This window comes from Elaeis guineensis, chromosome 5 (assembly GCF_000442705.2).
Source record: "Elaeis guineensis isolate ETL-2024a chromosome 5, EG11, whole genome shotgun sequence".
Classification (NCBI taxonomy): Eukaryota; Viridiplantae; Streptophyta; class Magnoliopsida; order Arecales; family Arecaceae; genus Elaeis; species Elaeis guineensis.
Window position 1 is genome coordinate 4,309,585 of NC_025997.2, and position 12,341 is coordinate 4,321,925.

General features: G+C 39.8%; 1 protein-coding gene and 1 long non-coding RNA gene across 2 annotated transcripts; one reads left to right on the plus strand and one right to left on the minus strand.

The window, feature by feature from the left end:
* The first annotated feature begins 1,942 nt into the window (after positions 1-1,942).
* Positions 1,943-5,177, plus strand: LOC114914230 (uncharacterized). The gene is made up of 4 exons (XR_012141213.1): positions 1,943-2,167; positions 2,620-2,702; positions 2,771-2,839; positions 5,148-5,177. It is a non-coding gene; the product is annotated as an uncharacterized lncRNA (long non-coding RNA).
* A 4,390-nt stretch (positions 5,178-9,567) lies between these two features.
* Positions 9,568-11,501, minus strand: LOC105044511 (probable membrane-associated kinase regulator 4). Its single transcript, XM_010922443.4, has one exon. The coding sequence runs from the start codon at positions 10,823-10,825 to the stop codon at positions 9,812-9,814; it is 1,014 nt and encodes a 337-aa protein (XP_010920745.4). The 5' UTR covers positions 10,826-11,501; the 3' UTR covers positions 9,568-9,811.
* Positions 11,502-12,341: the final 840 nt, after the last annotated feature.

Below are 12,341 nucleotides of genomic sequence, written 5' to 3' on the forward strand. Positions count from 1 at the left end.
TCCGGATGTCGATCTTCCCGAAAGGATTCATTCATAGCCATCTGAGAGCCTTTGAAATCATTATATCTTTTTCTTAAAGCATACATATACATAGATGGAAAAATAATAAAATTCATGCTTCATAATCATGCTATTTTCATAAGACATATTCATGAAATCAATGCTCATAATAAAACATGCTTTTTCATATCACATATGCTGATTCCTATTTTTTCAAAAATTATGATTTCATCAATAGCAATTCTTTGCATAAAAACATGATCATTTAAAAAAATAAATAAGGAGCATAAGATCTACTTACCTCATTCATCTTAGATCTTCAGACTTCGTTAGAAGAATCAGCTAATCCTATTTAAAATATCAAATCATCATCAATTTCTATTCCATAAATATAATAAAATTAAATCATAAGGAAAGAGGACTGTTGTCTGGATGTGTCGGACCATCCAGATACCAGAGCAATTCAGGGTCTCTGATCTGAGGGTCAGATTTAAGTGATTTGATCAAAAAATCGTGAAGCACAGATCGAATTAAGGTCAAGATCAATCAATAGGGTTCTTTAATAATGGGTTTGAAAAATACTTGATATGGCCAAATGAGGTTGACATACAGCACGGATATCAAAGCAACTTCGGATCATCTTATTAGAGTCAATATGAGCCCCTAAAAGATGAAGGTATGACTCGATACAAGATTCATAGACCTTCTTAGAGAGAGAAAGTCGATCATGAGAGAAAAAGTAGAGAGAGAAAATGGAGAGAGAATCTTCGTATCCTTCAACAGTGGCAATCATGATTGAGATCATTAAAAGTTATATCAGGGTGACTTAATATGGATTAACCATGATTGATGTTATCAATTTCGAAGAAAGATCGGATCGGGATCCGATCTACTGCACAAATTTTGGAGCAGTCTCAAATTATCATATTTTCATCTCAAGTTTATCCTAGGGTCTGTGATGCAATCAGAGAGAGAGAATAACCCTAGAGAGACAAAATCCATAAAAAAAGATAAAAGGGTCTAGAGAGAGAAAATAGAAAGAAAATCTAGAGAGAGAAAATGTAGAGGGAAGGTAGAGAGAGGAGAGAGAAAGACTTAAGAGAGAGAGATGAGAGAAACTTTCTCTCAGATATATTTTTTATTATTATTATTATTTTTTTTTTCTTTTTCTTTTTCTTTTTCTTTTTTTTTTTTTCTTTTTCCTTCTTCCTACAGCCTTCTTGGGCCGAAACAGGGGAAGACCATAAGGTCCCCCCCCGATGGCTCGGGCTCCAATGGGGTGGCGGCTTGGCCGGAGGTCTGGCAATGATGGCCAACCATGCGAAGCCGATCGGCGATGGGGTTCGGCCGGCAAGCTTTCCTTCCTCTTTTTTTTTTTTGATTGTGGGATGATTCTGGGCCCAATTGGATCGGATTATCACACCATGACCTTCGGAGAAAGAGGCTAGGGAGGTGGGGGTCATGACCCATAGGTGCGGCACCATGGGCGGCGGCGCTGGTGGCCAGAAAAGAGGAAGAAAGGGCTCGACCGAACAGGAGAAAATAGAGCCTTCCTTTTTTGTGGGTTTTCTGATGAACCCGACGGCCGGCGGCCATGTGCAGTAGCATGGAAAGAATGGGAAGAGGGAGAGAAAAAAGGAGAAGGGCTTACCTTAAGCTTCAGCAGCGTCGTCGGCTCCAATTTCTGGCGAGCACGAGTACAGGAGGCCGCGGCTTCAACGGAAGAAATCAAGGAGAAAGTAGAGGGAGGAAAGCCAGTGGAGGATCTTAGGGAGGGGGAGACTCATTTATAGAGAGCCCTAGGACCTTCGGTGGTCCTAGGACTCCTGTTCTAAATGGAACTCATCGGAAAAGAAGACTCCCGTTTTTCTTTTTCTTTTTTTTTTTGGGGGGGGGGGGGGGGGGGGGGCGGGGGCCTTGGTGGGCCGCTTTCGGGTGGGCTTGAGGGGCTTTAGGACGGGGAATTACATTTCGAAGAACAGAGGAAGAGAGGAGGAGAAGAACTGGTGGTGGTTTACGTGAAAGGCGGTGGAGCAGCAGCATGAGTTCCTTTATGTGCCTGTGCCATTCGACCATTGACAGGATCACCGAATCCATCTTCGACATTGCCACAGTCCTCCCACCTAGTGAGACACCGCTCCCTCACAGGGATAATATTATCAGAGAGGTACATCCTCCTCTTCCTCTTCTCTTCATTTCTTCTCTCTTTCTTCAAATTACAGCTGAAGAAGAATTTTCAAGAGTGTGATATAGTTTCTTCCTTTTTCCCCCTCTCATTCAATCTACAATTGGTGGTAACCACCTTAAAATTTGAAACTATCATGGCCCCATGTTTGTTAGACCGAATTAAGGTTCCTCACACCTCAATTGCCTCAGCCACTGTGCTAGTGTCTATGAGTCACTGAAAAAGAATGCTTGTATATGTTTCCTTGGGTAAAAATGCTTTAAAGTTTCAAGGTTTTTAACATTTGGCAGATGAGTTTCTTCTGTTTCAGAAAAGTTATATAGAGGTCGTGCTTTCTTTACAGGATCCTTATCAGAGGCTGAGGCTTACGCTTCTAAGGTTACATTTTGTTCCACTTTCAAATAACTTTTTCTATTTCTTCTTTCAAGCTTCAGTGTGAAGGCTCTATGGATTATTCAGTTTATATGCAAGCAAGAAGCATGGAAGGTCTGGGATAAACAAAAATTGCAGAGCAGCGGTGAGTTTACACTTGTTGGTTTTGGTGTTTCGCAAGCACCCATTGAAAGCATTTGTAATTTGTTCCAGGACCAGGTTCAGCACAATCGGTTCTTGTCAACTCATGCCCTCAGAGCGCATATTTAGAGCATTGACAAGGTAGTCAATGGTTCTCAATTGATAAGTTTGCCGGATTTAAATCTGACACAAATCATTTTGGCACTTCTTCTGTATACACTACTTGTCATGCTGTCCAAGTGCTATACATTATTTTGAGCTATTCATGGGCCATCTAGAATAAAAGCATTATTAATTATCTATTTTATGTGTTGGTTAAAATGAAATTTCATAGAGGGATTCTTGATTAAGTTCAATGGCAGTAGCACCTAATTATAAGTGGTTGGTTTTACCAATTAGGAACTTAGTACACCTTACCTTGATAGTACTCAGGCTGTGGCCATCAAGTTTTACTAATTTTGGTCATTAAAGTTATGATAACTTTCAAATTTGTAAAAATTTGCGGTAGGTGGTAGCAAAAAGATCAAGGAACATACCAATGACGGAACGAAATACACATTTTATGAGGGCAATAAGGATCTAATACATTGTATAAGGTCCTAGAGCATTTGTTACTGTAATAAAAACAACTTGGTATGAACTAGTCTTTGAAACATGAATATCTATCATTGAAAGATGGAAGCTTGTCTTGCTGCTTGAGACGATCTTGTAAACCTGTCTAACTGCGAGCCTTCACCGTTATTCCTCTGTTCACCTTGGCCTTTGAAACTTTTAATATAAATCACTTTCGGTGGTTCAAATTCCACTAACGCATATCTTGGCAAGCTCTCAGCCTATTCAATACCTCAAATGTTTCATACCCTGATAGTTCCTAAAGAAGTTCGGTCACTTTGGAAGTAGCATAAGGAAATTACTGCAGATCTTTGCCAGCCCTCAGTTACTGATGGAAGAATCAATCAGCCTTTTCAAAAAATAGATATTTTTGGAGGCTTGGAAAGTGAAGGGTGTATTGTAATGATGGTAGGTGCTTTCTTTTCTAGGCCTTAAATGAGGATATAATAAGCTATTTGAAGAAAGTTATCATTCATAGTTTAGTAAGACAAATTTCTTCCTCTTGCACTACTTTTAATCTTTTTAACTAGAAAACACTTACTTTGTAAGGACTGTGGAGGAGAACAGGACAAATAGCACGACTTCCCTATGATTGATAAAATTATGAGAAGAGATCCTTTTAATTCCTATGTGTATGTACCAGACCTATGACCAGACAGAGTAAAGTCTAGCACTCATGATGCATGCTTACTGAACTTAATGGTCTCTGGAGAAGGGAAAGACGGGTAGCATGACATCACAATGATTACTGAAAAAGAGAATATTGATTTAGAAATTATTTCCTATATAACAATAAGAAGTTTGGTGAGCTCATCAGTTTTCATTTTATAACATAGTATTTATACAACCTACTAGAAAACTCATTCATATCATTCAAAGCAAGAGCAGTTACTGGGAACTTGGTGACCAAGCAAAAGTACACATCATGATGCTATAACATATCCAACCTTTACCTAATCCTTTCACTGTTCTTCCCATTATTATACTCTTTGTGAAGGATTGCTCCATAGTCTCACAATTTTTTTTCCTTTTGAAAGAGCCTCAGCTCACAGTTTAAAAGATATCATGCCAGCATTGCAACCAAAAAAAAAAAAAAAAGGCCTTCCACTTCACTGTTATTCTTGCATTTATGCATTAATTAGTTTCAGATGCTATTCCTATGTAGTCACTTCAATTGGGCTAACTAAACCAAAGGATGCAGTAGGGACAGGCAATGAAATTATAAGCTAGCTAGATGCCTTGGATCAAAAATGATTTCTCCTTCTCGAGAATCTAATACAGATCTGCTTCTTGGGGGCCAATTTCTACTTAGAACTTATTAATCAATATATATCACATTCCTATGTTTACCTTCCATAATAAGGGCCACTAGTCATGAGGTAGAACCGTCTAAACCTCTAACAGGTAATCTTTACATATATGCACTATGGGTGCTTTCTACCACCTTCTACATATATACATGTGGGTGTATGGAGTGCAGGTGCACATGCATGTGTAGAGGACTTAAGCATTTCAAAGTTTCTAGTTTACTTGCCATGGCTTTGCCATGGATTTTATCAGAAATTAAAAACTGACTTCTCATTTGGACCAAGAAATCCTTTTCTGTGCATAGCTTCATTAAGGTGCATCTGTTTTTTTGCAAATTTTGTTTCCTTTAACTGTACTCCTTTGTCATTCTATATAACCTTAAGTTTCCTATCTTACACACTAACTGCTAATTGTCACTTTGATGTTTATTTAACATTATATTTTTTTTGCACTGCTGTTGTATTGCCTGGTAGTATTATACAGAAATCCATTATTTTTTCTAATTCTCAAGCTATCTTTTATTTTCTAGATAGTGAGCTTGATGATGATATGCAACTGCTGGCTGAAGGGAAAAAAGTTATCTGATTGCGAAGGTGAAGACAAAGATGGATGTACTTTGTACAATCAGAATCATATATTGCCAGGGAATTCCTTGCATGAGTCAGTTTTTTGATGGCAGATTATCATCAGATTGAAGTCAGCTTCCTTGAGGCTGTAAGCTTTTCTCTCACATTACTGGAAGATATAAAACTGGTGTTTGCTTTTGTTGCTTGTGGCTGTTTTGTAAGCTTTTAGGTTCTTTAGGTGTCTGGTACATCTCCATTATGTTGTCACTAGGCCTGCAGTCCCTCACTTGCTGAACTATTCTTCTTTCAGAATTGCTGTTCACCTGACAGGCAAGAAGTTCAGAGGAATTCAGAAACCATAACAGTAGAATTATTAGTGAGCAAGGTATCCTGTGAACAGATATCTCAAGGAATCTTGACCACATGACTCTTTCAGTTCAGGCACATGCATTGTAACCCTGAACTTATAATTTCTTTTCTGACGTATTATGAACTTTATGGTTTAGCGAAGATATACTGTCAGATTCTAAAGCAACTGAATCCTAGTTAGAGGATATTTTATCCCCATAAGTACCGTTCAAGACATCATCTGTAATCATTATTGTTCAGACCAATGATATTCTTGTCTGATACTATATGTTGCACAGTCATCAACCTTCTGAAATTACCAGAAGGTATATCAGACATCAGAATTCACATTGCCATCTTGTTGTAGGCCATCAGTTCCTTGCAGCTGAGAAAGAAATTTTTTTTTTAATACAAGTCAATGAATTGGTCCAATTTTTGCCGAAGCCTCTTCAATAGCTATAAAGTCGAAGGCAAAGGCATAAACTTTCTGCTCATTTGCACACACCTAACAAAGAAGATCGAGGCAAGATGTTCCATTTCGATCTCTTGTTATACTCATCAAAGTGATATAGGTAACAGCTCTATGTACAGTTGCGGTTGCTGATAAATATAGTGCTGTTAAATGCATGGAGCATATTGAAACTTCTATCACATGTTGTTGAATATGACCCCATCCTGATTGCCGCTTTTATCTGTAAACTAATCGAGTAATATTGAAAAGATTAGTGGTATGGAGGAAAGGTTTCAAGACTCTGCTTTTCTTGTGTTCTTTTCCTGCCATGTGAATGCCACTTGTTCTAAGTAGCATGCATTGCAATAAAGTGAAGACAAGTTGCTTAATGGAGAAGATTTCCAACTGAAAAGCATCTGCAAGGAAAAAACAAAAAGCCACCATGGATCGCTTGATGTCGTGTATGTGCTCTGTTATGAAAGATGCCTTCAACATAACTTATGCTCTTGCTGATATAAACTTTCAATTTAGTATTTGTCAACAACATGTTAGATGACAGAGAAATTATTTTATTTTTCCAGAACAGGTTTTGAGATATATGCGTATCTGAGTGATTAAGCTTGTTAATTATCAATATCATCTATGACTTAATGTTCAGGTCAAGGGTGAAGAATTTGAGTACATCTATAATCAAGCATCTTGTAGAACTTGAGATGTTAAGAAGCGCCACTTATTATTACCTCAAGAAAGGAGGTATTATTTAAGAAATACATTTACAGTAGAATAATTTTTGTTTTGTCAAATTTAATTGCCTGGTTGCTAAACAAAACTAAAGCATTATATTCAAATAACAGTTGGTGAAAAGGTTTTGAGATACTTAAAGATCATGAAATGCCATTAAATGATTATGTTCACCTTGATTATGCTTCATTTGAAGCGACAGAGCCTAGGTACCAAAAATAATTAAGTTAATAGTCTCCCTATATCCACAAGGTGTCAAAAATGTTGCTGCACCAAAATATCGAGTTTGTGTCTTCTAATTGCATAGGTGCAAAGCTATTAATCACTTAATCATGGAGCAGTATGTCATGTCAAGTGACTGTTACTTTATTTCATGGGTCCAGAAAGGTTCATATTTAGTGGAATCTGGTTCATGAAGAACCACCATGAGAAGATTTTCTTATGAAGGTTCTCCCATTGGACATCAATAACATAATGACTTGATGCATCAAATATCTGGGTGAACAAATAAGATACTAAATCATAGTACATTGTAATCATGTGTCCAAAATTAGATGTACTTACAGAAATCCCTTCCTCTTCTTATTTTCTTGGAGAACATAAACAATGCATGACTACTGGCATCATGCAGCCAAGTGCACTAAATATATGAATGAAGAATCTCATTCTCTGCCCTGTGGAAGCCAGAGAAAGTTGGGTGGAGAAAGGGGTCCCTGTTACATGCTTATCAGCACTTAGTGAGGTAACTTATGCTGCTCCCTTTAGCTTTAATCTGTCAGACCTTTTACTGACATGCCTACTCAGTTCAAGATTTATTTGTCTGCAGCCAAAGATCTCCAGTCCTTTGTTTTATAATCAAGGAAACATTTTGTCATTGAGCAGGTGGTATATGCAGTTATGCTTATTTTAGGCAAAAGTGTCAAGCAGCTTAAATTTTGTTCTCTGATGAAATCATCATTAAGGTGCCCACTGTGAAAATTTATAGATAGCTTCAGACTAAGGTGGCTGTGAGTTATAATATTAGAGATCTCCTAGATCCTGTACTTATGTGCATCTCTCTCTCCCCTCCCCCCGCTCCTTTTCCTTTTTTTTTTTTTTTGGTTAAAATAGAAAAACCTTCTTTCTCTAGTTGATTTCTGGTTTCTTTGCTCTCCATTTTCCAGTGAAAATTGACCAGTTTATGCAAACTGAAATTCCAGTCATCAAAAAGAGGATTCTTCCTAGCAGGGATACAGTCCAAAGTTTTTTGTTTAATGACAGCTGAGAAGCATCAATAATATGTGATGACAGACTCAGATTTAACTGTAGTGTCTCTTCGTTTGAGAACTTGCCAAAATCTTCCTTCAGGACATGTTTGTTGGTGGAACAAGGAGGTGGTCTGTCGCATTCATTGGAATGTTGTCTAATGGTCTTGTCTGATGGTCTTGCTGGATGGAGCCAGACAATTCAAAAGATGTATCCGTATAGCTGGGTCGTCCCAACAAACTAATCCCATACCGAAGTTTGTAATTAACAGGGTTTTCTTGCCAGTACCGCCTTCCGAAAATTTTGTTCTAACCATCCAAAACTTCGTTTGATCAAGGAAACCAACCCTATGAAGGAAGCAAGTTAAAAAAATTCAATTGAGTACGTGCAGAATAATTCACAAATTTGTAGGTCAGATATGCCTTTGGGGAAATTTAAATTTTTTCACTCAAATCACCCCACCATGTTCTAATATATTATCGCAGCGCACAACAAAAGCATGTGGCTCTGGAAGTACCTGCGATGCTTTGATTTAATGCACAAACAATTGACGCTAGAAGACATACAAGATCACATGATTCTTGTTGGTGATAATTTAACCTAAAGAGAGTTTCAAGCATGATCAATTTTATCATTCAAGCACCCAAATCACCCCACCTTTATACGCAAGTAGGGAACTGAAAACTATCACTGTCGTTGTGAAGAGCAATACTGCTGCTTTTCACTATAAAGCAGTGTTATGGGGAACACAGTAGCACCTCCATCCAGGGTCACATCTGATTTGGGGGCCATAATCTGGCCTCTATAAACTGTTCTCACTAGCTATGCCTGCATGCTTTTCACCATTAAGTCCTTGCATTTTAACTGTGATCACCAGATGCCCCCAGGTGTTATTTTCTTGTGAACTTGGGGCATTTGGTCTGGGCGATTAGAAGACACACTGAATCTCCTTGACAGTGCTGAGGCTTGGGAACTTGAACCTGAGGAAGTAGCGTGTGTCCTCCAGCGTACAAACCAAAGGATTAAATGAAGTATGGCTCCAGATTGTACTTCAGACCTGTACCGGTTGACGTGCCAATTTGTTTGGATTGCTTCAACCGCTATTCTAGTCCAGGAAGCTATTAAGTTGGAAGTGAAAATAACTTTTCCATCTTGTATTCCTTTTCATATATATACCCATGGCAGTGGGTTGGAAGTTGGAATGGTATCAAGTTTGCTTTCGCAAGTTTGAGTTGTTACAGGTGTAATTATTTTGCAGCTGGTTCCAGTGCGACGCTTGCTGCATTGAGGCTTATCATAAAAGCTATTTGAGTTGTCAGTTTGTGTAAAATCTATGGAGGTTTAACTAAGTTGCAAATATGATTCAAGTGGTGAACAGAAGTATTTTCTATCACAGCCAATGATTTTTGTACAAATGAAAGAAAGAAAGATGTAGCATGATCCGGATGCAATCGGACAGAAACAGTTTGTTATTTGTGCTGCTTGTGATTGACCAGATTTCAGGTTAGAAACAAATGTAGCCAAAAGTTCAACCTTACGAGAAACATAGAACCTTTGATTGCTAAACAAAAGGGGGCAGATCTCAATTCTTCTTAGTCGTTATAAGAAGTTTGGATTTGAATGAAGCTTTTAATCTTGGCATACATGATTAGGCCTGCAATTCTTAGCCATCTCCAGCTGAAGTAAAGCACAACCAAATCCTCAAAGCGTAGCAAAATCAAATTCTCAGAAACTAGTAAAAGAAAAACTCACAAAAACCACATATATCAAGTACTGATCTTATCCTCCTCATCCCTGCAAAGGGCGGGTCTCTCCTGATTCTCACAAGCTGCAGCAATAATCCTAGAAGCAGACAGAATAATACCCAACATCACTTACACTCTTTCTCGCGCATACCTGCTCTTGGGACTTCTTGCAGTAGGCTATTGCCCCTTGGATGGAGCTCTCCACTTCAGAATTAAAACTGCTGCTCCTCTTCAGAATCTGTGGCTGGTAGTATCCATTTGAACTTGCATTCGAAAAGGAGGAAGAGCATGATGAAGAGGTAGATGAAGATTTGGTTGTCGAATTCCATTTAATGATACCAGAAAAAGATCTTCTATGACCCAACTCTTCATCATTTGGCTTCCCACCATGAATGCTCCTCATGAGAGCAGCAGCACTGTTGTCTGCCGCTGGGTATCTTTCTCTCTGAATTTGGCCCAACGGCTTCTTTTTCCCCGCCTTCGCATGGCCATTTGAGCATTCCTTGGCTTTAGGGAGGGCACATGACTCATCCGAGCAGCTTGATTTGGTGAAGAAAGACTTGAGGTAAGCTCGCGATGCCTTCAGCTTGAGACCCACAGATGAGTGGCTGATCGACTTGAGCCTCTTGGACCAAGACTTCTTTGGATTTGATCGAACGAGCCCGATAGAACATTCGAATAAGTAGTCCTCCGGATTTAGCTTTCCACGAGCGTAGCCAGAAGTGGCAGGAGAGATGTTGCAGGACTCAAATGGAGTGCCTGCGGCAGTGTTGGTGGTGGTGGTGGTGGTGCTGGGAGTGGTGGCCATCTTCTCTTCAAAGGCATCTGGAGGCTTTGCATGAGGTGGGCTGGTGGAGCTCTGGAGGAGCTTCTGAACCATTTGAAGGCGAGGCGGGAGGTGTAGAGGGAGGAGCTTTCCTTTGTAGAAGAGCTCATCGGCAGGGGAGGTGGTGCTTTCTCTATCTCTTGGGTTGGCAGACATTTGGAATTCAAATTCTCTAGAATGTGGAGGGGAGGATATGGTGTAGTACAAGAAGGTGGCAGAGCTGATATCCATATCTATGTAGTCTTCTTCTACCAAGTGGTCGTAGGGAGCAAGGCTCTTCGCCATACCACTATTTGGATGGCCAACTAACAATTGCAGCTCTGTTCGGTGCTCTCTCCGATTCCTTGTCTCCCAATGTGATCAGCACTTGCTTGATGGTGTGGCTCTGGAATGGAGGTAGCCTTGGAAAAAGAAGTGGGAGGAAGAGGGCATCCTTTAGTATGAATAGAGCCAAATATACAAGAAGGAATTATGGAGGGGCTGTCATCCAAGATAACAAATGCAGGGAATTACAAAGGGGAGCCTTCTTATGGTCCACACTCCATTCGTGTGACCCATATCTCGTCCTCTTTTTAAACTTGTTTCCCCGACCCTGTTCCGAGTTAAATATAGTCATTCATTAATAGTACCTTAATTGGCATTTTTTTTTCTGATTGTTTCTGTGGTTTGAGCATCAGACTTCGAACAAGGCGACAATAAGAGTCAAGCTTTGATTGTGTTAAAACAAAGACAATATGAAACATCATCATGTATGCGGAAGTGGAAGTGTTTTAGGCGATCTAATGAAGTAAAGAAAAACTGATTGAGATGGTAATATTACCACGGTTAAGTAAAAAGAAAAAAGAAAGGGCTAACTCAGTGCTTGAAGACAAGATGGATTGTTGAAATGGAAGAGAACTTGAAAAGGCTCGCGTGTGGCCCCTGATGGAGTGAATGGACCCACAAAGCAAATGACAAATAATTGGCGACAGGCCACTCTGGCTGGAGCCTTTTTTTTTTTTTTTCACCCTCCCACAACACCCCCACCCACATATATACATAATCTTCACCCTCCAGGTTACTCAGTGCATGCTTGGCGAAATCCTGCGGGATTCAAAGCGATACGGACAACATGGTGCGAGAAGATCGCGGCTCGATCTTGGTGAGATGGAAAAAAAAAAAAAACTTGGGGACTTATTAAAGAACACTTCTCGAGATGTTTCTTTGTTTTTTTTTTTTTTTCCTTCCCCACGCACATATCCACCCCTCTTCCACTCTCGTCCCTAGCTCCTCTGTATTTGTTTAAGCAAGGTTACAACTCAACGCTAGTTTAAACCACAACGTCGGGGACCACATTCTTAATCCTTTGTGGAGGGATTGGAAATCAATGCGGCCAAATTCTACAGCTGCCATTCGATCAAGATCAGACACGAGGCGTGCTCCCTTCAACTTGTCAGCATGATATCTGGTCCGCCTCGTACTCCGGCACTGTTGGGTTTGCCATTATTGAAGAAGCTGAAGCCCGCACTGTTGGGTTGGAAGGGCATCACTTCTGGACACGCCACGCCCTTAGCCTGTCAACAGAGATGTCCGATCGCATCCATCTATGCAAGATCATATGGCTATCAGGTGTTGTTTGGATTATTTCGACGCGTACACCCCGTCACCCTTCACTAATGATGGAGTTGGTATATAAAGCTCATCATATCACGACATTTTATGGTCGACGAACCTCATAGTTTGCATCCCAAGTCCCGAAGAAATTCTAATTGTTTGTCCATACACCGGGCCCTGCCATCATCTTTGGATTCTTTTCACTTGG